Source organism: Cibotium barometz, chromosome 60 (genome assembly GCF_041138505.1).
Source record: "Cibotium barometz isolate CiBa-2024 chromosome 60, ASM4113850v1, whole genome shotgun sequence".
NCBI classification, from domain to species: Eukaryota; Viridiplantae; Streptophyta; class Polypodiopsida; order Cyatheales; family Cibotiaceae; genus Cibotium; species Cibotium barometz.
In genome coordinates, this window is record NC_141105.1 from 10,821,374 (window position 1) to 10,846,445 (window position 25,072).

The window sequence follows — 25,072 nt, forward strand, 5'->3', positions numbered from 1 at the left end:
ATCCATACACATGCCCAGGTATAATACATACATGCATCCGCATGTTTCTAGACCTGACACGCATCCGCATGTCCCTAGAATATAGGGATTTGTGACATCCCCCGGCTTCTAATCAGTTGACCGCAACTGAAAAGCCTCCAGATAGGCCTTCAAAAGATCTGGGTAATCCTCGAAGTAGGCCTCATCCATCCATTTCGCATCCAAAGCTGAATAATTCTTGAACTTCACAAGGTACCTACGAACAAGTTTGCCTCCCGCAAGCTTTCGTTCCTTGTGAAAAACAATCTGTTCAGGTTGAAGAATCTCTTCCAGCTCATCCACCTCGGGTGGGTCTTCCAAAACCGGCTCAAACGGTGTCGGTCCCACATAAGGTCTCAATAGGCTCACATGAAAAGCATTATGCATGTTTCAATGATCTGGGAGTACAAGCCAAAATGCAACATCATTGATCTTCTCCAAGATCTGAAAAGGTCCATAGTACCTGTTGGAAAGTTTAGGATACTTTCCCTCTTTTCCTGGCCTCTTCCGAAGGCGTGCCTTTTCAAATTTCAGCAAGACCCAATCACCTTGTTTGAATTGTACATCCCTTCTATGCTTATCAGCTGCCTTTTTATTCTTGGTTTGAGACCTCTCTATGGCTGTCCGTACCTGTGCAAATGCAGTATCCAAGTCTCTGACATACTCATCTGCTGCAAAAATCTCATCCTTTGTACGCAGGATGGGTGGTAGTACCACCTTGCCATAGATAATCTCAAAGGGCGCCTTACCCGTAGAAGTATGTACCGTATTGTTGTAGGCAAACTCCACAAGTGGCAAATACTTCTCCCAATCCGATTTGCAGTCGGATACATAAGATTTCAGCAAGTCAAGGACGGCTGAATTTGCTATTTCACTTTGCCCATCTGTCTGTGGATGGTAAGCTGATGAGAAGTTCAGCTTTGTACCCATATTGTCAAACAATGCGCGCCAAAATAAACTTGTGGTTCTAGGATCTCTATCCCCCACAATAGATTTAGGCATGCCATGGTGTTTGAATATCTGTGCCAAAAACATCCTAGCCATATGATCTGGCTTTATTGTCTTGCGCACGGGAATGAAATGTGCTTGCTTGCTAAACCTGTCAATAATGGTCCAAATAGCATCATTTCCCTGTGGCGTCCTTGGCAAATCCATAATGAAATCCATAGCAATGCTTTCCCATGGTTCATTTGGTATAGGCAAAGGTTGAAGCAATCCAGGTGCTTTATGTCTGTCAAATTTGACCTTTTGACATACCATACATTCACGTACATATGCTTCAATATCCTTGCGAATATGTGGCCAAAAGAAATACCTCTCCAAAGCTTGTGCTGTGGCCAAAATGCCTCTATGACCTGCATATGGAGGAGCATGGCACTCATCCATAACCTTATGGCGAAGGTTCTTTACCACACACATACGATTTTGCATCATGAGATATCCATCTCTTATGACATAAGATGGGACAGCAATACCCTCTTGCAAATCAGCCTATACATGTGCAAAATCCTCATCCAGATGATAAGTATTACGCATATCCGATAAGTCCTCATGGTATGCAACTGTAATAGCATGAACCTGTGGTCGTCTAGATAAGGCATCCGCCACCACATTCTTTTTCCCTGGAGTGTGTAAAATCTGAAAATGAAACATTGAGAGGAAATTTGCCCATCTCATATGCTTCTCTGAGAGCTTACTTTGAGTCAAAAAGTATCTCAAACTTTGATGGTCAGTTTTGACCATAAAATCAGCCCCTAAAAGATAGTGTTTCCAAATAGTAAGGGCATGAATTACAGCCAACAACTCCTTCTCATAAACCTGTAAGTGAAGCTCTGCATGTTGCAAGCGTCTGCTCTCATAGGCAATGGCATGTCCTTCTTGGTTCAAAACAGCCCCTATGCAGTCCCCACTTGCATCACATTCCACAACAAAAGGTTTGTGCAAATCCGGAATAATGAGTACCGGTCCCGAGATGATTGCACTCTTCAACTTTTGAAAGGCATCTCTCTCTTCTTGTGTCCATTTAAAGATTGCTTTCTTCTTCGTTAAGTCATGTAACGGAGCGGCAATAAAAGCAAAATGCTTGACGAACCTCCTGTAGTAAGCACATAAACCAAGGAAGCTCCTCACTTCATGGACTGATTTCAGCTCTGGCCATTCTTGCATGGTTTGTATCTTTGCGGGATCCATGCGCACACCATCCTTTGATACAATGTGACCAAGATAGTGAATTTCTGGGAGGAAGAATTCACTCTTTTTTGCGTTTATGTAGAGCTGATTTTCCTTAAGCTCTTTAAACACAATAGCCAGGTGCTCACGATGTTGGGCTTCATTCTTTGAGAATACAATAATGTCATCAAAGAATATACCTGTGAACTTTCTATGCTTTCTGAACACCCTGTCCATCATCCTGTTGAAGGTAGCGGGTGCATTTGTAAGGCCAAAAGGCACCACCAAAAACTCATAAAGACCAAAGGCTGTCCTGAATGCAGTCTTGTGTACATCTTGAGGTGCCACTCTCACTTGATGATACCCACTCTTGAGGTCTATTCGGCTGAAACATGCTGAACCTTCAAGCTTATCCAAGATGTCATCAATACGCGGAATGGGAAACCGATTCTTGATGGTTATCTTATTGAGGGCACGGTAATCAACACACATCCTGTAAGTACCATCCTTCTTTTGAACAAGAAGTACCGGCGAGCAATATGGCGAGGAACTAGGCCGAATCAAACCCTTTTCCAAAAGTTCATTCACCTGTGCCATAATCTCTTCTTGTTGACTAGCACTCACCCTGTATGGTGGCCTATTAGGTGGAGAGCTACCGGGAATTAGATCTATGCAATGATCTTCCGGCCTCTCTGGTGGCAACCTTGCTGGCAAAGCATTTGCAAAACAATCTTTGAACTCATTCAAAAAGTTAAGCTTGTCCTGATCTAATGCAGTAACATCAACACTAGAATGTTCAATGGTATCACGTACAAAAACCAAGTAAGAACAAGCTGATTTCTTTATTGCCTTATTAATTTGTACATGGCTTACAAGAGGTATGGTACTTCCAGTAGTACCAGCATCTATAGAGTGCTCACGGCCTCTATGTACAAAGCTGATTTTCTTTTCTTTGTAAGCCTTAACAGGCTCTAAACGGTGATGCCAGGGCATCCCCAACAAAACATCACAACCTGTAAGAGGAGCCACTAAAAAGCTCTCATAGTCGAGGTAGTCCTGTATATGTACACGGAGCTTACCAATGACCGGAGTTACATCAACCTGTTTGCCCTCAAAGGCGGCATCTGCATTCATTTGCATTCCCATGTCTTCCACATTGAGACCTATGGCGGCAGCCATCTGTACGGATATAAAGTTATCTGTGGAAGCATCATCAAAAAGAAACAAAGCGGGCTGATCCTTCAATTTGCCCCAAGCCTTGCATATGACTCTACTCTTGGGCTCATGCCCTGTATTACCCTGCACATCGGGTACAACATTCACAAGAGGCTTTTGCACATTAGGCTCAGCATTCTTAGGATTCTGTGGGCATTTAGGATATATATGATCTTTACTGCCACACTTAAAGCATTTTCCAGCCTTCCTGTACTCTTCCAATTGCTGTTTTGAGAGCCCAAAATTGTGGCGTTTACCCCCCGGCTTCTTTTCAGAGTCATCCTTTGCATCTCGGCCATCTTTGGGAGCATTCTTAGGTGGCTGTCCACCCTTTTTCTGGTCATAACCAGCCCTGAATTTGCTCTTGTTTTGACCTGCAAATGGCTTATTTGTGGGTGCTTTTATGTGCAAGTTCTCCGCAATCATGGCTGAGTGTATAAGCTCTTGTATGGTCTTATTTGGGTACACTCCCAAGCTTTGTTGGATGATGTGATGGAGCCCCGATTCAAACTTTCTATTCTTCTCGTCCTCTCCAATCTTCATGAAGGGAGTAACCTTGAGAAGGACTTTCCAAAACTTTGCTATGTATGAAGCAACGGACTCTCCCTCATCTTGGGACAACCAATCCCACTCCTTGCGTACATCCTTTGCAAAGTTTGGTGGTAAGAATTGATCATAAAACTGAATTTTGAAAGAAGACCAAGTTGGGGCAGCACTTCCATCAAGTATTTTTGCAAGCCACCAATCACTTGCCGTATCCTTGAGATGCATTCCCACATGCCTGAGCATAGACTTTTCCGAAAAGTCTTCATTGCAAAAAGCTATCTCAAACTGTCTGATGAAAGCAAGTGCTTTGGTAGAGTCCATCCGTCCCTGAAAGTTTTCAAACTTTACATCCTTGTCACCGGACTTGAACTCTCGAGGCTTCTTCCTTCTATATGCATCCCTATGTACATCCTGTTCATCTGCATGATGATGATGCCGCGATGAAGATTCACGATCCCTCTTCATTCTCTCTTGAGTCACACTCTCCAGATGAGTGGAAAGCTCAACACGAGAACGGACATGTCTTCTTGGAGCAAAGCAGGAATGAGTAGAGGATCCCTCATCCTTACTCTTCTCTTGATCTGCATCAAGCCTAGCACCAGGGACTCTTGTCCTTTCAGCATTTGGCACTTGTTGTGCTCTTTCTGCTTGTAGTGCATCATGTGCATCACCATGGGCAGCCATGAGGGGTGGCTTCTTGAAAGCCAAACTACCATCTGCTTCAGTGTATACATCACCCTTAACCATTAGGTATGCAAGTGCAAGCTCTCGGGGCTTCTCAACATCCATTTCCTTTGCAATTGCTTCAAAAGTGACTTCATGGACCGAAGCCTTTGCCTTCGCAGCCAACACCCTTTGTACATCCGGGTCATTTTTCAATGACCTAAGCTCTTCGGTTTCAGTCCTATAGTGTCGCACTTGACGCCTCAAAGATTCCAAATCAGAATGCATAGTGTCATGAGTACCTGCATCTCCATAGACATCATTGCCTGCAGCATCTCTTGCATCCTTTGTACCATGAAATTCACGGTCCTGCGTGTTCTCCACACTGTCAGAAATGTGGCTGTCCATGACACTCAATCAGGTCACCACTTATGATTCCAAGCCTCAGACCGTTTTTCCAATGAGGAGAAAAACTGAGCTCTGATACCAATGTAACGGGAGGCGGACGCGTGTATTGGAATCGTATAAATGTGAACAAGATTCTGAGCACTTAACACTTGAGCATTACAACCACAAAGCTGAAAATGACAGTACACCACATAAAGGGGCCGATGATAGGCTGACCCCCCCCCCTTTAGGTTATATTACCAAAAGAGTCTGCAAAGTACAAGATTATGGGTGCCTGGGGATTCACCACCAGCCTGCACCTGATTCTTCCAGATACATCATGTATGAATACATCTCAAACAAGAGAATCTGTAGGTACATCCGCCCTACACACAGGTACATCCGCCCTGCACAAGCCTCTTCACAGGTACATCCGCCCTGCACAAGAGTATCACAATCCTCACAGGTACTCCGCCCTGCACAGGATGTAAATGGATCTTTAGGCCCTGTTTCCACGCGAGAAACTGATCCAGAAACCTGTGTTCTCCGCGAGCAAGTGTTCCCAATGCTTGCCCTAAACACCTGTTACACCAGGAATCCTTGAGACACATCCATGCTCACATATTCCATTGCTGTCCGGCCTGTTTTATGCAATAACCAGTCCAAAACAGCAGCTTTCCATCGCAAGAAATCCACCTGTAAAGGGTCCTATAGCCCTGTGGAGGTCCCTAGAGCTGTCCTGTATTGTCCAAGTTGACTTTGGACACCTGTAACCAGCCCAAAACTCGCAATAACCAGAAAATACAGGTCTGAAATTTACCAACCAGCCCTTTAGAAGAGTGTGGGGATCATTATCCAAGCTTGTGTGAGTCCGGGAAGCAAGCAACCAGCCCTGTAGCAACTCCAAAAGCTTCAACCAGCTCTCCAATGTGTTAAGTTATGAATAAAACAGCCCAAATGGTCTCTTGAAGGAGGCGCCTTTCTCCAGTGCCACCTATGGTGCTTGGTGGGTACACATACAGGCTGACAAGTGTCCCCATAAGGTGTCCAGGTAGGTGTCCAGCCCATAGTGCTCCATTTGTCCTGTTTGTATAAGTTTAGGTCCAACCAAATGGGAAATGGCCATAAGCTGTCCGGACTTCATTAATTTTGGTCCAACCAAATGCGAACGCATTATAAGTTGTCCGGCCACTTATTAATGAGTGTGGACCTGCAAACCAATAAACTTTAGTAGTAAATGAAATAAGCTGTAAATTGAGTGTGGACGCACTTACCACCTGCAAAACCCATAAGCCCACAGTTTTAGGCCCAAGCAGGAGTGCACACACATGTCCACAAGGTGCCCGGGCGTCCCCGGTCCCTCGGACTTCACAAGCCAAAATAACAAGCATTGTCCAGGCAGAAGACAATGTCACACAAAGTAAAATAAAGTTATGGCATGCATCATTTATGCATTGTGCACATGTAAACTTGGAGAACCACCTATCATCATTCTTGTGCTTGAAAATATTCCGCTTGCCATCATAACACACCATGTGTGCATGGCCGGAATCCACACGGGCACCGCCCGAAAGTCCACAAATGTCCTGCCATGTCTTTGGACTCATATGCATCCACTCATATGATCCATACACATGCCCAGGTATAATACATACATGCATCCGCATGTTTCTAGACCTGACACGCATCCGCATGTCCCTAGAATATAGGGATTTGTGACACCGACTGCCCTTTGCATTGGGTGGACTAGCATACCACATAGATGGAGCCGAAGTCTGGGTATTATTAAGTTGGGATTGTGTTAGACAATATTCCTAAGATAACTTTTCAGATTTGCGTTTCTTGTGATGTGTTGCAACCAGAGTATCCCAGAAGGTGTTGGAAACGAGGGCAATAGATACTTGCAAGCAACAACCTCATTCACACAAGTTCATAGAGAGGCAGCAGTGGAGCAACAAGATGTGCAGATCTGGTATGCATGTAGTCACATCATAATAATAAAGTGAAAGTAGAAAAAACCCTTAACCATAAGTGGGTGTCCTTTCATACTGGATGTCCAGGGTGATAAAAGCCCGTAAGGGATAAAAAGTGCCCGTGGTATGCCCTTGTTCACATGTGGCACTACACATAGCATAAAATGCATTCAAATCTCCCCTGTAGTGGTAATGTGAACCTGTACAAGAATGCAGATCACTCTTTGTAGGAGGGCAAGTCTAAAGCTTTGTGGAAAGCTTCAAATTTCTCTCGAGATAAAGCCTTTGTGAACAGATTTGCGATATTATCCTGTGTAGAGCACTAGGTCAAAGTGATCTCCCTTGCATGAAGCCTCTCTCGGACAAAGTAATAGTGTATCTCTATGTTCTTTGTACAGATCACTCTTTGTAGGAGAGCAAGTCTAAAGCGTTGTGGAAAGCTTCAGGCTCTTGAGATAAAGCCTTGGTGAATAGATCTGCGATGTTATCTTGTGTAGAGCGGTAGGTGAAAGTGATTTTCCTTGCACGAAGCCTCTCTCTAACAAATTGATAGCATTTCTCTATGTACTTTGTACAAGCATGAAAGATTGGATTCCGTGCCATGGCCATAGCACTCTGATTGTCTCAGTGAGTGTGGTGGTGGGTGTTTGTTGACACTCACGATGATCAACAAAATTGCAAATAACCTCCTGAGCCATACACAATCTACGTTAGTAGTGAGAGCTGCCTTGTACTCAGCTTCACAAGTAGAATTGGCAGCAGTGGGCTGTTTCTTACTCAACCAAGATATGCATGAGTTGCTAAGGAAAAAACAATTCCCTCTGGTAGATTGCCGAGTATCGTAATCTCCAGCCTAGTGTGAATCATTGTAGGCATATAACTGCAAGTTGTCCCCCTGGCATAAAACAATCCAAGATCTAGGGTGCCCTAAAGATAGTGAAAGATACGCTTCATTGCTTGCCAATGCTTACTACTTGGACTATGCATAAATTTGTTGACCTTGGATACACCAAATTGAACATCTGGTCTTGTGTTGCATAAGTAGATAAGACATCCAAAAGCTTGACTATACAAACTCATGTTGAAGGGCTCACCAACATCATACATACTCAACCTAACTCTTGGTTCTACTGGAGTAGAAATAGGCATGCGCCTGAAACCCAAATTATGATACAATTTGGCTTTAGGCATGCTCCACTAAATGAGTAGAAATAGGCGTGCACCTAAAACCCAAGAAGACAATTGGTCCACCCTTGAGATGCTGGCTTTCCTCTATGTAGGAGGCAGGAGGATGGTTGAATGCTGACTGTTGTCTATGATTGTATGCTGCCTAGAATGATGCCCTTGCTCCTTAGGCTTGAAACGTTGAGAAGAAGAAGATGCCTGAATGAATGATGCGCTTTTCTTTATATATGAGATGATGCTGCTTGTCGGCGAGAATACCACTGTCGGCCTGCTTGTCTGGGACCTCCACAACCAATAAATTTCAAAAGGCCTGGCCTCTTTACATGATGTTGGCTGTTTCCACAAGTCCCAACCTGATGTGATGAATGTCCTAAATGCTTGGAATGCTTTATGAACTGCTGTAGGTGCTGTAACAATTGGATTAATCCTTGAATGCCATGCTTAATGCCAAGAGTGCTCTGTGCTCTGCTTAATGCTTATGAATGCCTAGAATGCCATGTCACCTGTACACCAACTGGGTGTGCACGTGACGTTCCCCTATGCTAAACTGTTGCTAGGTGGTACACCTGACAACCTTTCGACTCCTCTGTTGATTCTCCTCCACTGAAACCACTGCCCCACTTTGTCTTCTTCTGTCGGGACTAAGGTTGACTGTAGGAGTTGAATCATTTGAGCCAATGACTTCACCACTGCGGGAACTGCATGGCAAATGTTGATAAATCTACTTGGAAAAACTTGAATCACCATTGACATGTTGTGGAATCCTTTCACACACTATCTCCGTCATTCATGGGACCTCTAAACCTCCTGAGGCGATGTTGGAGCCACTTCCGTCTTCTTATGTGGAAGAGAACCCCTTGCTGATGCTAGTTGAAGCCCAAAACTCCATTTGCTCCTTTGATGATGGATGTCATTCTTTCCCAAAAAAACTCGTGGGTAAATCATGTATGCCTTGCAAATGCAAGATGCTTAGATTGACTATCTTTACTGGACTGCTAGGATGACTACTATGCTGATGCAAGCCATGTGCAACCCTATATGCTATGCAAGAATGCAAATGGATGGGTTACTGATGCATGCCTAAGGGGAAAACCCTAAGGATGGCGTGCAAGATCTTGAGAACTAGATTTAACTGAGCGGAAGCGACTAACTGAATGACTTATGGAATGAACATGAACTAAGGTTGGTTACCTTGTAACGCTCTGATACCAATGTTACATGCGAGGGATTGATCGTAGTAAAACAACCTTAGGCCTAACTAAACTTCACTTAGAAACACTAAAGAGAAAGAGAATGGTTTCAATACAAATGCAATGCAGCTATAGTAAATGCGATGGTTACAATGAGATCTATGAATAGATCTATGCCTGTCCTAAACGAGTATCGTTCTCGGGAAGAGAGAGATCTGCTGAATAATGATGATGACCGATTGTTCCTTTTTCCAATGCTGAGGTCCACCCTTGACATGCTGGCTTTCCTCTACGCAGGAGGCAGGAGGATGGCTGAATGCTGATTGCTGTCTATGTCTGAATGCTGCCTATGAGTGATGCCCTTGCTCCTCAGGCCGGAAATGCTGAGAAGAAGAAGATGGTATGAATGAATGATGCGTTATGCCTTGTATATATGAATTTGCTGCTGGTCGGCCAGAATACCACTGTTAGCCTGCTTGTTTGGGACCTCCACGACCAATAAATGCCAAAAGGCCTCTTTACACGCTGTCGGCTGGTTCCATAGGTCCCAACCTGATGTGATGAATGTCCTAAATGCTTGGAATGCTTTGAATGCTATGCTTAATGCCAAGAATGCTTTGCTTAATGCTTATGAATGCCTAGAATGCCATGTCACCTGTACACCAACTGGGTGTGCACGTGACAATTTTGTACCAATTGCCTTCTTGCCAAGAGGCAAATCTACTAAATCCCAAGTGTTATTCTTCTGAATAGCATGGATCTCCTGTTGCATGGCTTCTTGCAATGCTCATCCTCTTCCTCTTCATAAGAATCCGGCTATTTGTATCATAAAGACCACTCATGCAGCCACATCTACATGTTCTCAAGCATTTCTAGAACCTGCCCTTGTCTTGCTATGAAGGGCTGAGAGTTTACTCTCTTGCAAAGTATGGACCAGCCAGCAAGGCACTGTTCTAGCCTTGTCCAAAGCTGTCCGCTGTTCATGAACTGCTTCCTCTATGCCATGATCTGCAATGGGCTGGTTTAGGGGCTGCTTTTCAGCACCTAGTACATCTATACTCTCAAAAATCCTGTACATGTAGGGATTGTAGAGACCGTATCCCTTGCTGCCACCACTGCTATAGCCCACATATATGCATTTTACAGCCTTGTCATCCAATTTGCCTTGTAATCGCGGAGGCACATGTGCATATGCAAGGCAACCAAATGTCCTGAGGTATTCAACCTTAGGTTTTCTATTGTACCAAGCCTCAAACGTAGAAATGGTTTTCAAGGCTTTTGTAGGGCACTTGTTCAAAACATGTGTAGCTCACATGATCGAATCCATCCAAAACTTATGAGGCAAACCCTTGCCTTTGACCATACATGTAGACATCTCCATTAAAGACCTACTCTTTCTTTCCGCAACACCATTCTGGTGTCGTATGTATGGCATAGTGCATTGATGCTTGATGCCTTTTTCAACCAAGTATGCTTTAAAAGCATCTCACATATACCCCCCCCCCCCCCCCCCCCTCCCTTTTCGATCTGAACGTAGGGTATGCACTTTGCAACTTGTCTCATTTTGAGTCCTTGCAACATAATGCTGAAAACACATAAACAACTCAGATTTTGCTTTAAGAGGGTACACCCAAGAAAATATGGAGTAGTTGTCAATGAAAGTCACAAAGTAAAGATGCTTTCGAAGTGATGATGTCCTCCTAGGACCACACTCATCATTGTGTACGAGTTGAATTTCCGGGCAGCCTTTGTTGAACCATTTTTTGGGGATAGCACTAAGAATACATCCCTCACATACATGTCTGGGAGATAGCTCAACATGTGGCATATCCTGTACCATTTTATGCCTCTGCAAAAGCATCAGATTGCCATAATTTACATGCTCAAATCTGGCATACCATAACTTTGCCTCTTGCATGGCAAAAGTGGTGGTAGAAACCATACGTACGTCCTATGCTCTCTTCTCAAAGTCCAACTTATACAAGCCTCGGTATAATGTCCCAGAAGTGACTATCTCAAAGTCCTTCTCTCTAGCTCTTATGGTGCACCTGTCATCCTCAAAGTGGACTACATAGCTTCTTTTAGCAAAAGAGGAGACTGACAACAAATTCTTCTTTATGGTACATAGAGTACGTCTGTGATGCATATATCCGGACCGTTTGTGGTTGTGAGTATGATCTCACCAATCCCTTTGATGGGATGAGAAGAATTATTAGCACATGTGACTTTCTTTCCTTTTGGAGCAGCCTTCAAATGCGTAAACAAATCCCTTGTAGAGGTGATATGTCACAAGGCTCCACGGTCAAAATACCAAATGACCTATTTCTTATTCACATTGAGAGAGACATCCTCTCATAATTGCAAACCAAAAAAGCCCAATCATCCTGCGCAAAATTAGCTGAATCACCAACTTTTCTTGCAGGAGCATTAGAAGAGTCCACTGCAAACCCGATTCTTTCTTCTTCTCTTTGGCCTGTCTCTTTTTGCACTCACTAATGTAGTGCCATGGCTTTTTGCAATAACGACACTTGTCCTTCATCTTGGGCTGATTTGCGTCACTTTTTCCTTCATTTGATGGCTGTCCAGAATCAGCCTTAGACTGATGATAACGACCTTTTGCTTTGCCCTTGCCTTTGCCATGAGCTGCAAAGGCCTGATCACTGCTACGAATGATGGAAGACTTATTCTTCCTAGTTTGCTCTTCTTAAAGAAGCATACTCACGAACGCCTCAAACTTTAAAGGCTTTGGATTTTTTGTCTCATAGGCCGACTTTGGCCTCTCGTAGACGTTAATATATCTTTCTTTCTTTCTTTCTCACTCACTCACACACACATATATATGCATGCACACATTCCTATTCCTCTCGCTCTCTATCACTCACAAACACACATTGGTGAACTTGCATGATGAAAAATTTTGATTTGTCAAGAGACCCAATCATAAGTTGCCGCATGGCATCGATGGACCTGGAAAGTCAAATTAGATTTTGGCAATAAGTGCAAGGTCGTGGATATGAGTTCCTTCTCAGGAATGACCTCATCGATATTGAGCAGCTGCTCCCGAAGATCCTGGATCTTCATAAGATGATCGGCCATACTGTCATCGTCCACTGATGTCCAAGCTCTCAAACTCTTTCTTGAGATATGCAACTCTAGCCTCATTTTTTGCCTGATACATAGCCTCAAGTACATCCCAAGCTCTCTTTGAGGGTTTGTAAGATTTGATATGCGGAATTATAGATCAACGCCATAGCTTGGGCATTCTGCTCTTGAGTAGCAGCAGCGATTGCAGGAGTAGTTGCGTGGGCACCTCGCTCACCCCTTTGAGAAGTTGGAGGAGTACATCTGCTGGACGTGCATCTTCACCATTTGCATAACCCCGAAGGCCTTTAGCCACAAGGAGATTTCTAACCATAAAACTCCACAAGTAGTTGTTGGCATCAAGTTTGTCCTCTTGGGACAAAACCTGAAACACATCCGATGCATTTTGAGCCTTAGATCCTGCAGAAAAGAATCCTGTCCCACAATAGTGCCAAATACACTGCAGATAGTGCCCACTCAATGCTCTTGGAGGCTGCGTAGTGGCTTATTGTAACGAGTACCTGCAAGTATATGAGAAAAAGCCAAAGTACAGGGTATAACGAACGTACTGGCGAGTATGTGTATGAGTAAGAAATCGGTGCAGGGAGTTGATGTAGCACTTAGAAACCTCTGTATTGAGGCTTGCACTGAGAGAACTCTTCAAAGGTCTAGACAGCAGCACAGAACTTGTCTTCTGCTGCTGCAGAGGTCTCCCCACTAGTGCCGCAGGCTGGGAGGGGCAGAAGTGGGCTGAGCCTCTGGATGGACGCAGCGGTGGTGGTGCTCTGCCCACTATTGCTGCACACTTTTGGTGGTGGAAATGAGCGATGGGGGCAAAGACCTGGGCGACAGAGGGATGAGGTCAGGTAGAGCTTTGCCTTTGTAGGGCTTGCTTGGAGAATCCCAAAATCAGGCCTCACCGTGGGCGAGTTTTTTGCCGCCCTTGCCACAAAAGCTCGATCTCAGCGGTAACCATAGAGGCGACGAGCTGCACAGCGCAGCAGCAGCGGTGCGTGTCCTAGATGTAGGCGTTGACGGATGACTCAGCTCTAAATGCTGCAGTCTTGTTGGCGTTGGACGGTTATCTCCGAATGCTCTAGGCGGGGACACACAACCACAACTTTGATACCAAATGTTGGAAACGAGGGCAATGGATACTTGCAAGCAACAATCTCACTTACATAAGGAGTATACAGAGAGGTGGCAAAGGAACAACAAGACGTGGAGATTTGGTATGCACGTAGTCACATCATAATAATAAAGTGAAAGTATGACAAACCCTAAACCGTAAGTGGGTGTCCTTACCCACCGGATGGCCACGGGAGGAAAACCTGTAAGGGATAAAAAGTGCCCTTAGTAAGCCTCTGTTCACATGTGGCACTATACATAGCATAAAATGCTTTCAGAAAGACCATGGAGGGTGAAATATCATCATCATGGTGGAGTGTGTAGAAGAGAGAGAGGAGAAGGTTTAAACCATGGCAATGGTTGTACAAGATGAAGAGATGGAGAGAAAGTAAGAGGGAGAGAGAGAGATGAGATAGAGAGAGCAAGTTTGCACAACTCAAATGATATTATTATAAGGAATCCACCAAGGCCTTACCTCTTTACCCTTAATAAGAGGATGTTCGCACCTAGTATGTTCACACCACTTGATCAGACTCTAGACTAACTCCGAAATACCCAACAAACCCCACTTTGGAGTGATCGGGAGTTGCATGTCCTGTACTCCAATACAAGCAAAGGGCAAACATGGATCCCACAATTGGCTTAGTGGCTCATGAACATGGCATAGAGGCTAAAAGCATGGCTCAAAGGTTCATCAAGCATGGCCCAGCACAAAGGACTCAGAGATCAAGTCTTGTCTTGGGGACAAAGACCGCATAAACCCTCCCCACACCCCCTAAAGTAGGGGCAAAAAGGGAATAATGGAGAGGAGCCTTTATAGAAAACAAGGCGTCACAAAATCCAAAAAGAGCAAAAATATATAACTCAGATTTTGGGGGACTACCTTGGGCAGAGAATCCAAGCACATACAACTGACAAGATCGAAAGTTAACAAACTTCTTGCATGGTAGAACGTCAGTGATGATCTGCTGTTGTCTTCTGGCATCTCTGTTTCCAAGACTCTGACACTCGATGGTCAAGTGCGGGACGTATACTTGCAAGGAGAAGATGCTTCATGACGGTGCTTGCATTACTGCTAGGTACATTCCTTTTTGGCATGAAAACCGGTTTAAGTATTCCCATGATATTTTAACTCAAAATATTAATGATTTGAGCACTAAGTACCTTATTGACATATGATGTTGTTGCAGAGGAGTATCATGGGGCCAAAGTCGGGTCGGAGCTGCTGAAAAGCAGCCTGGTGTGATGAAGGCGGGCTGGAGCAGATCACAGGTATGAAGTCTATGGTGAGGTGGAGGAGCCATAGTAGGACGAGAAGGACGTTGCGAAGCAAAAACTCAGGAGGGCAAAAAGGGCCTCCGAAGCCGTTGGCCCAGACTGGTTGTTCAGAAGCTGGTAGTAGGCAGGGAGAGGTGGCGCAGTGGAGGAGCAGCCGTTAGTGAGGTGTTACTGGCCGAGATGTTGTGGAGGAAGATCACACGTATGTCCGTTTATAGCACAGGACAGCCCATGATGATGAATAGGTGGCAAGGTGAAGTGCTCAGCTGTGTATGGACAGCGCTTTGAAGACCTGTGTTTTCCTTCCCTGTATCACCATGAATGGCTGCATTAAGTTCAGCCTGCTATGGACAGCTTGTGTCACCTCATATGTGCTTGTGTTAAGGGCTGTATATGCTGCTGGACGGTGGGTTGAATGGTGGACAACATAGAGAAAAATGCAAGGGAATAGGCGGCTGGACTGGGCAGCATATGAGAGGTGTGGCAGCTGAAAACGCATCATTGCATGAGAAAAATGCAGATATGTTGTAGAGGATAACGCATGGCTATGTCATATCAGAAAAATGCAGAAACCCTAAAAACATGAAAACCCTAAAACGCAGACGTGGATCAGCCTAGCTCTGATACCATGTTGGAATCAGGGTATCCCAGAAGGAGCTATGGAGTGTGAAATATTATCATCATGGTGGAGTGCGTAGAAGAGAGATAAAGCAAGGAGAGAGGAGAAGGTTTAAGCCATGGCAATGGTTGTACAAGATGAAGAGAGAGAGAAAGTAAGAGGAGAGAGAGATGAGATACTCAAGCCAAGATAGAGTACATTTGCACAACTCAAATGATACTTATTATTATAATGAATCCACTCAAATACATGCTTTTATAGGCACCAAGGCCTTATCTTTTGACCCTTAATAAGAGAGTGTTCACACCACTAAGGACGCTTGACCAGACTCCAGATTAACTCCGAAATACCCAGCATGGTGCCTTCGGTTTGACGAATGCCCCGATCACTCTAACAAGATGATACTCTGAAATTTTAGCCTTATCTAGGGATTTTCATTAGTCTTACTTGATGACATTTTGGTCTTGAGAAGAACCATAAAGGAACATAATGATCATGTGGTGACTGTCGTTTGGGTGATATAGGCGAAATAGTTGTGGGTTCACCCTCAGAATACAGAGTTTTATATAATGGAGTTCATCTTTTTGGGGCATGCTTTTTTTAGGGACATAATCACAATGACTCCATAGAAGATTGAGGGCCGAGGCTTTTGTGATATGGCGAGTTTTGGTAGATGTACATGATTTTGGTGGATTTTTGGGGTTGATAGTGTGGTATTGGTGCGTTGTGGAGCATAATGTAGAGAAGACTAATAATTCTCTGATAGATGCTTCAAAGGAGGATCATGTGTTTTGTTGGACCGGGTAGAGCAAGTCTGTTAAAGGCACTTGTGTGTCTTTTGCTTTTGCTCCCTGGTTGCTGGATTTGAACAAGCCCTTCACTGTGTTTTGCGATGCCAATGGAGATGGGCTTGGAGAATTGTTGCGGCAGTATGAAGTTTGAACCTCTGGTTGCTTATGAGAGCTTGACGCTTGTGGCGGCAAGCTATGGTATTCCATGTAAAACAAAGAGCTCCTAGTGTTGGTGCATGGCCTTTGCAAGTGGCAGCATTATTTGATTGGTGCTGAGTTTTGGTCACTCAGGTATTTACTCACACAATCATAGCAAGATTTTATCTCAACTTCATTTTTGTTGGTGGCATTTTTTTTCCTAGTTCACCTTTCAGATTGACTATGTCCTTGGGATGGAAAATGTGGTACTACTCGCTTAGGTGTGGTTGAAGTCAATGCTTTTCCCTCGTTATTGTGACTGTACGAGTGACGGGTTGCTCTATTTTGTAAGGCCCCCTCTTATGAGGAATAGCAGTTGTGTGCATGCCTGGGTGCCCTACAATACACAATTTATACACTGGATCTTGGCCATAGGTGGTTGGATGGTTGTGGGACTTGGTTGTAGGACTACATATGTAGACTTGGCACCATGCCAAGTAGGATGCATGTAAGTGCGGGTTGATAGACGGCATTCTTGGATAGAACCTCGGATACCTTGTCCTCAGGTGGCGGGGATAGAATGGGCTCTCTGAATGACCTTGGATAGGCATGGAAGCTGCACCGAGACCAATGGTTGTTTGTGTAGTCTATTTCTGTCTAAGTTGGGTGTTTGTTTAGTCTATTTTTGTCTAAGTTGGGTGATGTGGTTGGTTCGGTCCATCTGGACTAGTTGTAGGGTGGTGGACTTGGGCCAACCTACGATACGACCATGGTCATAGGAAACATGCCCCTGAAACGGGGAAACACTGTTTCCCCACTCCAACAAGTTGGAAATGCTTCGAAATGGTTGGCACGTGCAACCGGTGGGGGCCTCACACGAAACGGCAGAAATGGCCCACTCGAAACACCGTTTCCAGGCTACGTGGAAAAAAAGCCAAAAAATCGAAGTTTTAAGGTGCATTAAAAAAGATGAAAAAAATCAACGTTTTTGGGTTTGGTTGCGTTGTCCGCTCGTAAACTGCCCGCTGCCCAGCATGGGAAGAAAAAAAAACACAAACGCGGGCGTGTCTAGGCTAGAAGAAAAGAAGCAAACGTTGCCCTAGGGCGTGCCGAGGCTGAAAGAAGGAAGCAAACGTTGGCCCAAACGTCGTAAAACGTTGCAGAGAATGAGAACGTTTGGACCAACGTTCTCAAAGGGAACGTTAAAAAAATCGTAACGTTGGCTTCACAATGACTATGTTTCATTAGCATATAAGCCCGTACTATGTAGTACTTATTTGTGCACACAAGTTCCAAGAACAGCACAAATTCCAAGAGCAGAGTATCAAATCCCTCTCTCTCTCTCTCTCCCCCCCTCTATCTTTCCGTGTGGAGCAAGGCTGAGGTCGGAGCAAGGCAGTCGTCCTCATTTGTCAACTCTCTCTCTTCCACAAAGTTTAAACAGTAAGTGTTTTTTTATATTTTCAAGTATTATTTTTTATATTTGTTTTTTAAAGTGTTTTTTTTATATATTTTCAAGTATATTTTGTCAAACTTACTGTTAAACAGTCAATTTGAATACATAATTATACACAGCTTTCTTTTCCATCACGTTTAATGCAGTTCTAAATAGGTATTTTTTATATGCCTTTTTTTGTAAATGTAATCATTTTTATGTTCTATCAAAGAGGTATAGCTACACACACTTTTTCTCCATCACTTTTAATGCAGTTCTATGTAGATCTCTTTCATACCAATTCTTTTGTAAATATAACCATTTTTATGTTCTATTGAAGAGGAAGCACTCATTTTAACAAGGGTTGACTTTGGGATCTCTGTCATCATGCAGGGAGAGAGTTTTTATAATCCCTATATTCCTTCTGTATTAGAAGAGTTAGAGAGCAAGGGTCTTGTGGTGGAAAGCGAAGGGGCAAGAGTAATACCAATAGATGGGCAAAATATTCCATTGATTGTGGTAAAGAAAGATGGTGGATTCAATTACGCATCAACTGACTTAGCTGCTCTCTGGTATCAAAATCAAATCATGTTTTCACAATATTAATATCCAACAATGTCTTCACTTCATGTATATACAAGGGATACTATACTTGTTTTGATTTTGGTCCAAATAGAGACCTCACTTCAGTATCAAACACAATCATGGACTTCTGTAAAGCGGATATTTTGTTTTATGTTTTCCAGGTACCGGTTGAATGTAGAGAAAGCAGATTGGGTAATCTATGTAACGGATGTGGGCCAGTCCTTGCATTTCGACATGTTCTTCAGTGTGAGTACCCTGTTTGTATTCAAAAGAGAAAAAATGATAAGTGGGGCTGCTTTTATGTATGACAGAAACCAAATACATGTCTAGGATGTTGATTTTAGATGCTCTTTGCAACCAATCTTGTCATGTCATGCTAGTAAAGGTACTTCACGTGACAACATTGTTAACATTCAGAATTTGGGTGCATATTCTTGTGTTTTGTCCATGCCCCTTGCTGATTGCATAATGATGAATTTTGGTCCGTTTTATTGTGTTCTGGACAAGATACGACAGGACCTATGGGATAGTTATGAGGTATTGCAACGATGTACTTAAAGTAGGTTGCTCATCGTGGTTGGGCTTGCTCTCAACCTCTGGAGAAATTTAAAAAAATTCAGGATGCATACATTGCAGCCTTAGATTGGGTGCGGAGGCAGGAGGAGCAAGATACTTTCCCATGTTTTGAAATGTTTTTCATAATTGTGTGGGACAGTGGGCAAGAGTGTGGGGGCAGTGGGCAAGAGTGGAGGCTTGGTGGGTGTGTCCTGGCACTCTAACTGATTAATCTTTTGATAGGCGGCAAGAAGAGCAGGCTGGCTTCCAGCAGATGGGAAGGAGCTCCCCAGGACAACTCATGTCGGATTTGGTCTTGTGCTTGGACTTGATGGGAAAAGATTCAGAACTCGATCCACGGAGGTGGTTCGACTGGCTGATTTACTTGATGAGGCCGTAGTTCGGAGTAAACAGGGACTCATTGACCGAGGTCAGAATTTTTTTTCGTTCTCATATCTCTGTTGACATATTGCTTCTTTTTGTTGTTCGTGTTCAAGGTGTCAATTCTATGTCTCTTGTTTTTGTCCATGGAAAACCAGGCAGAGAAGATGAGTGGGAAGCTGATGAGTTGGAGCAAGCAGCTGAAGCATTGGGCTATGGAGCAGTCAAGTAAGGCGGTCACGCAAATGCATGCGCACACCCCCGCACACTTTTTTCTTTCCTTCACATTAACTTCTTTTTCCCTATAGGCTTTTTTATTCTCCACGGTGGTTTCATTATCCTGCAAATTGTAGCTTGGATTTTTTCTGGGTTAGAAGCCTGAATATGAAGGCCAAAGTTGTCGGACTCAAAATTTTAAATGGCATTTTTTAGGTATGCTGATCTGAAGAACAATCGATCAACAAACTATACTTTCAATTTTGATCAAATGCTGGACGTCAGGGTAGCCTCCTCTATTATCCATTATAACTTGTGATTAACTTACTCCGTAAATCATTCTACTGGTTTTGGCATTAATTTTTCTCAAGGATGTGTTTAGGGCCTCCTGGTTCCCATCTGCTAATGAGTCTGGTTTGGATGCATTCTTTTAGGGAAATACGGCAGTGTACCTTCTGTATGCCCATGCACGCATCTGCTCCATTATAAGGAGATCCGGGAAAGACATTGATGAGTTGAAACAGGTTTGTATAGTTTTGAAAGGATTAAGGGTGCACTTTTGGATTTACAACTGCAATTGAAAGCAAGATCTGAAACGAAGAATAATAACCACATCACCCCCCCCCCCTTTTGTAACAGATCGGAAATGTGAAGTTAACTCATGAAAATGAGCGGCTGTTAGGGGTTCACCTGATCCGCTTTCCAGAGGTATCGTATCCACCTGATAAATTTACTGTTATTGGAGTATATCAACAACTTTTGAAGTTTTGAGATGTGCCACTAGGGCTGAAGTCTAACCTGTGTGAGCTTTTGTGTGCCAGATTGTTGAGGATGCAGTAACTGATCTCCTTCCGAGCACGGTTTGCGAGTATCTGTATGGCTTATCCGAGATTTTCACCAAGTTTTATTCAACGTGCAAGGTCTGTGTGTGTGTGTGTGACCATGTATATATTGACACCTTAATGCTCTTTCCATTGAATTTGAGGTCTGCCCTCAAGCCTTAAGTTAATTTTTTGAACCCTTGTGCCCCTTTGAGTCCTAATGTGAAATCTTTACTCAGAATGGCTTGCTTTGAAGTAACGTTCTGTGTATGCATCTCAGGTAGTGGGTTCAGAAGAGGAGACAAGCAGGTTACTGCTATGCGAGGCTACAGCCACTCTAATGAGGAAATGCTTCGATTTGTTGGGTATCACTCCTTTATATAGGTTGTGACCTTAGGAGATTTATGGTTATACATGTAATATTTGGCATGAATTTTGTACACACCAATGTCACACATTTCTAGAGGTGAATTCCCAGAGAATTGTATGAAAGTTATGAAGAGGTTATTTTGCAAGCAATGCTAAAGCTTGTATCTATCATATTTGAGGAGATTTGTTAAGGCATTCATCAAATAGATTTGTGGAGTCTCTCCACTTGGCACTTCTCTCCACCTGGCACTTCAACGCTATCGTTTCGATTTAAAAAGTGTGCAACACCAATGTGGGACTGACAAGCTCACATGGAATAAACTCATCTTGCTTGTCTAGCCCTTGACACAAAAACCCCAAACTAATGGGGCTTTGGGGTCCGGAGTGCCTGTCCATGAACAGCCACCCCACACCCCCATTGTCATATCCTCTGAGAACAGAGACAGCTGGGTATACATGTAAGGGGCCTTGTTTCAAGCATGTAAACTCTCGAATGATTGTTGTGGCCTCTAAAACAAACTGGCCAAAAAGCAAACAATAGGGTGCATGGGGTGCTTTTGCATCACAGTGACCATGTACATTTTGCCTGCTTTTTTAGTTAGTCTGTGTACTTGCCCCACAGTCTCTGTTGGATACAGGTACTATCTACTCCTACGAAGAAATGGTTGCATATGCAAGTTTTTATAGCCTGCCCCTCACCCAGTCTCTCCTATAAAAATAGTGGTCAGATGAAGGGGGCTTGGAGACTTGGTCCATAAACGAGAGGTGCTTTTCACCAAGACCTTATAAAAGGAGACCTTGTGGTTGTATTCTTTAGGATGGTAGATAGTGCAAACCATAAGATTGATTCCAGATTTTCCCCTGAGCACAAAGATTTTGGAGACTACCTCACAATCAAACTATCAAAGCACCTGTCCCATGCCATGCGTGTTGCTACTCTACAAATCTTGACAGCCCATGATCCACTTGGCAAGATGAAGAGTCCTTGACTGCACCAGATAATCATTGACCGAATTGTGAAACTCATAAGATAGAAGTTTTTAAAACTCCTGATGTAAACATTTCCATCTGGAGGCTCAATAATTGAAAGATGTATATATGTTGATCAGCCTTTAGTTAAGTGTAGATGTGAGTAAATGACTCTTCCAGTGTGCAATCCTAGGTAATAGACTTGTTTCAGTATGTGCTTGCTAATTGTTTTCTTAATAGCTTTTTTTTTGGATTGAAATGCTTAAATATTTTATTTATTATCTTGATGCCAAAAAAGGCTTTAACAAAAGCACGTCTGTGTGAGACTTGTGATGAGCTAATGTTAAAGCAGCTTATTGTAGAGATTGCGGCGCTTATGAAGAGTTTCAAAATCATCATGTAGTGTTCTCAGTGACTACAAAATATTTCAGCAAGTCTTAGATGAAATTTAGTTACGGCCCTGACTTGAGATGTACTTAACCAATCTATTATCGAGAGGCAGGGGTCAGATGAGAACAAGGGGTTGATGTGCAACACACGTGACTTTCTACCAGGAACACACTGTAGCAACATGCAAGGTGAGGAGGTTAGCGGATGGGGAGATGGGAATAAAGATGGTATGGGAGAGGATTCTTGGTGGCACGCCTTTGCTGAGGATCCAGAAATGAATCACATGTGGGGGAGACAGGTGCCTTTGAGGGCAAAGAAGTTGTGGGAAAGAGGCTAGAGGACAAGCATCATGTCTAGTGGGGCAAAGTGAGGGTTGTAAAGGGACCTCAGCTAAGCCAAGTAAATCCACGACGGTTGCAAAGCTTGTTGAAACACAGGTTTGTGTACTTCCCTAGGATCTCATTGAAAGGCTTTGCAGTGTTATACTTTTTTGCGCAGACAAAGTCCTAAATAAAGTCGATCTTGCCAAGTGGATAGAGAAGGAGATTTTCATGGCTAGGACAGTGTCACGATTGTTTTATATGGGTAAGGGCCTTTTCAGTGTCCGTGGTTCCAAAACTAACAGTGAAGGCTCCTTCGTTCCTACTCAAAAGTTTCATCCATGTTATCCATTGGACCTGTTATTTGATGTTTATGTGGAATCCTGTCCTTCTTGGGTTGAGTTCATGGATCACCCTCCATGGCTGTGGCCAGCATTGGGAGATTTGGCCTCGCAATTAGACCATACCTTTGTGTGTTCCTTCCAACCCTCCACTAGGTCGAGCTTCAAACAAGGTTTGTGTAGCTTAGAATACCTTAAAAGAAACCCCTAACCCCTGAGTCAATGCTAGTGAATTTGGGTGCTTTAGGTAAAAAAGAAATCAAGCTTTCCTTTGGTGCCTTCATTGGTGCTGCCTGCTGCCAACATGGCAGGTTTGGCCACTTTGCCAAACAATGTTTGGTCCAAAAGAATGATGGTTTTAGAAGGAGATATGAACTTGATATGGCTTCCAACTTCTCCGAGAAACAAATGGAGCCAATGGGTGGGACAAGAGGCTTTTGATCAAGAGGGAAATAGTAGGAAGCTTAAGGGTAAAGGCACAATGAAAGGAGGCACCTGGCTGCCCAAGAAGCTAAAACCAGAGGGTTCTTAGCCAACTAGGGGGGACCAAGGTGACAAAGGGAAAGGAGGCGTTCTAGTACAAGTAGGAAGGCTCATTTTGATAAAGGGAAAGGGGTTATTAATGAGGATGGTAAGGGGAGGCTAAGAACTCATTTAAGGCTCTTGAAGATGAGGAGAGTGACTCTCTCTCTTCAAAATTTCATTTCAAGGTGGAGTTAGCAAATGCCGTAAGGAACAGTGAAAGGGCTTCTTGAGGAGATGGTATTAGAGTGTGCCCCTGATGAAGGCGCTCTTCAACAACAGTGAATGGCATTGCTTGGAATGTGAAAGGTGAAAAAACGGAATGCCATTTTAGACCATGTCGCTGTGAAGAAGGCATTGGTTTGGGCCATTCTCGAAAATAACATGTTTGGCTTACTTTTTCGAGAAACAAAATGAGGCCAATGGGTGGGACAAGAGGCTTGATCAAGAGGGAAAGAGTAGGAAGCTCCAGGGTAGAGGATGAAATTGAAGGCACAATGAAAGGAGGCACCTCTCTGCACAAGAAGCTAAAACCAGAGTGTTCTAAGCCAAACTAGCAGGGAGCAAGCTGACGAAGGAAAAGGGGTTATCTTGGAAGTTGGAAGGGGTTCTAGTACAGTTAGGAAGGCCCATTTTTGATAAAGGGAAAGGGGTTATTAATGAGGATGGTAAGGGGAGACTAAGAACTCATTTGAGGCTCTTGAAGATGAGGAGAGAGACCCATCCTCTTCAAAATTTCATTTCAAGGTGGAGTTAGTAAATGCTTCAAGGACCAGTGAAAGGGCTTCTTGAGGAGGTGGTACTAGAGTGTGCCCCCGAGGAAGGCACTCTTCAACAACAATGAATGGATAGTGAAAGGTACAAAAGTGGAATGCCATTTTAGACCATGTGCTGAGAAGAAGGCATTGGTTTGGGCCATTCTCGAAATAACATGATTGGCTTCCAACTTCTTCGAGAAACAAAATGAGGGCAATGGGTGGGACAAGAGGCTTGATCAATAGGGAAATAGTAGAAAGCTCAAGGATAAAGGTTCAAATGAAAGGCACAATGAAAGGAGGCACCTCTTTGCCCAAGAAGCTAAAACCAGAGTGTTCTAAGCCAACTAGGTGTGAGCAAGGTGACAAAGGGAAAGGGGTTATCTTGGAAGTTGGAAGGGGTTTTGGTAGAGTTAGGAATGGCATTGCTTGGAATGTGAAAGGTACAAAAACGAAATGCCATTTTAGACTGTGTTGTTGAAAAGAAGGCATTGGTTTGGGCCATTTTTGAAAATAACATGTTTGGGAGAAATGCCAAAAGAAGAAAGGCTTGTAAGAAGTGGCTCTTTTTCTTTGGGGGTGTTGTCAATGGTTATAGTGGGGTGCTTACGTTGGTGCATAGATCTTTGAATCCTAGTGTCATTGCTAGCCATCTTTAAGGGAGAGCTTTGGTTAACCAGTTGGGAGGCCCAAGTCTATTGGTTGGCCAATGTTTATGGGTGGCACAGTGCTAGACGGAAAAGAGAATTATGGGCCTAGCTGGATAAGGCTTGGATTTTGAAAAAAGATTTCAATCATGGTCACCATGATTTTAATCACGATCACCATGAAACTCATTTTGATGGCTTTGAAACTCGTTTCACGTTTCAGTGTTCAAACGTTTCATGTGCACATCAAAACCATATCGTTTCATGTGGAAAAAAAAGGTTGTGATTTTGTGCCGCTTATTAGCTTTTATAATTCTTTCTCTTTCCTTCTTTCATCCTATTTGTTCTTTTCTCTTCTCTTTTGTATATCTTCTTTGTTTACTGA

The 25,072-nt window shown here is 43.5% G+C and overlaps 1 protein-coding gene across 5 annotated transcripts in view; it reads left to right on the forward strand.

Moving 5' to 3' along the window:
• LOC147604968 (arginine--tRNA ligase, cytoplasmic-like) overlaps positions 1–20,979 on the forward strand; it is a 61,662-nt gene extending 40,683 nt beyond the window's left edge. For all 5 annotated transcript variants that reach the window (XM_086794031.1, XM_086794033.1, XM_086794034.1 and 2 more), the window contains 9 exons: positions 18,210–18,388; positions 18,563–18,647; positions 19,200–19,386; positions 19,496–19,565; positions 19,770–19,839; positions 19,988–20,077; positions 20,193–20,261; positions 20,375–20,473; positions 20,655–20,979. In XM_086794031.1, the coding sequence (XP_086650157.1) occupies positions 18,210–18,388; positions 18,563–18,647; positions 19,200–19,386; positions 19,496–19,565; positions 19,770–19,839; positions 19,988–20,077; positions 20,193–20,261; positions 20,375–20,473; positions 20,655–20,765 (960 nt within the window). In that variant the 3' untranslated portion in view covers positions 20,766–20,979. The remainder of the gene's footprint in view (positions 1–18,209; positions 18,389–18,562; positions 18,648–19,199; positions 19,387–19,495; positions 19,566–19,769; positions 19,840–19,987; positions 20,078–20,192; positions 20,262–20,374; positions 20,474–20,654) is intronic.
• Positions 20,980–25,072: the final 4,093 nt, after the last annotated feature.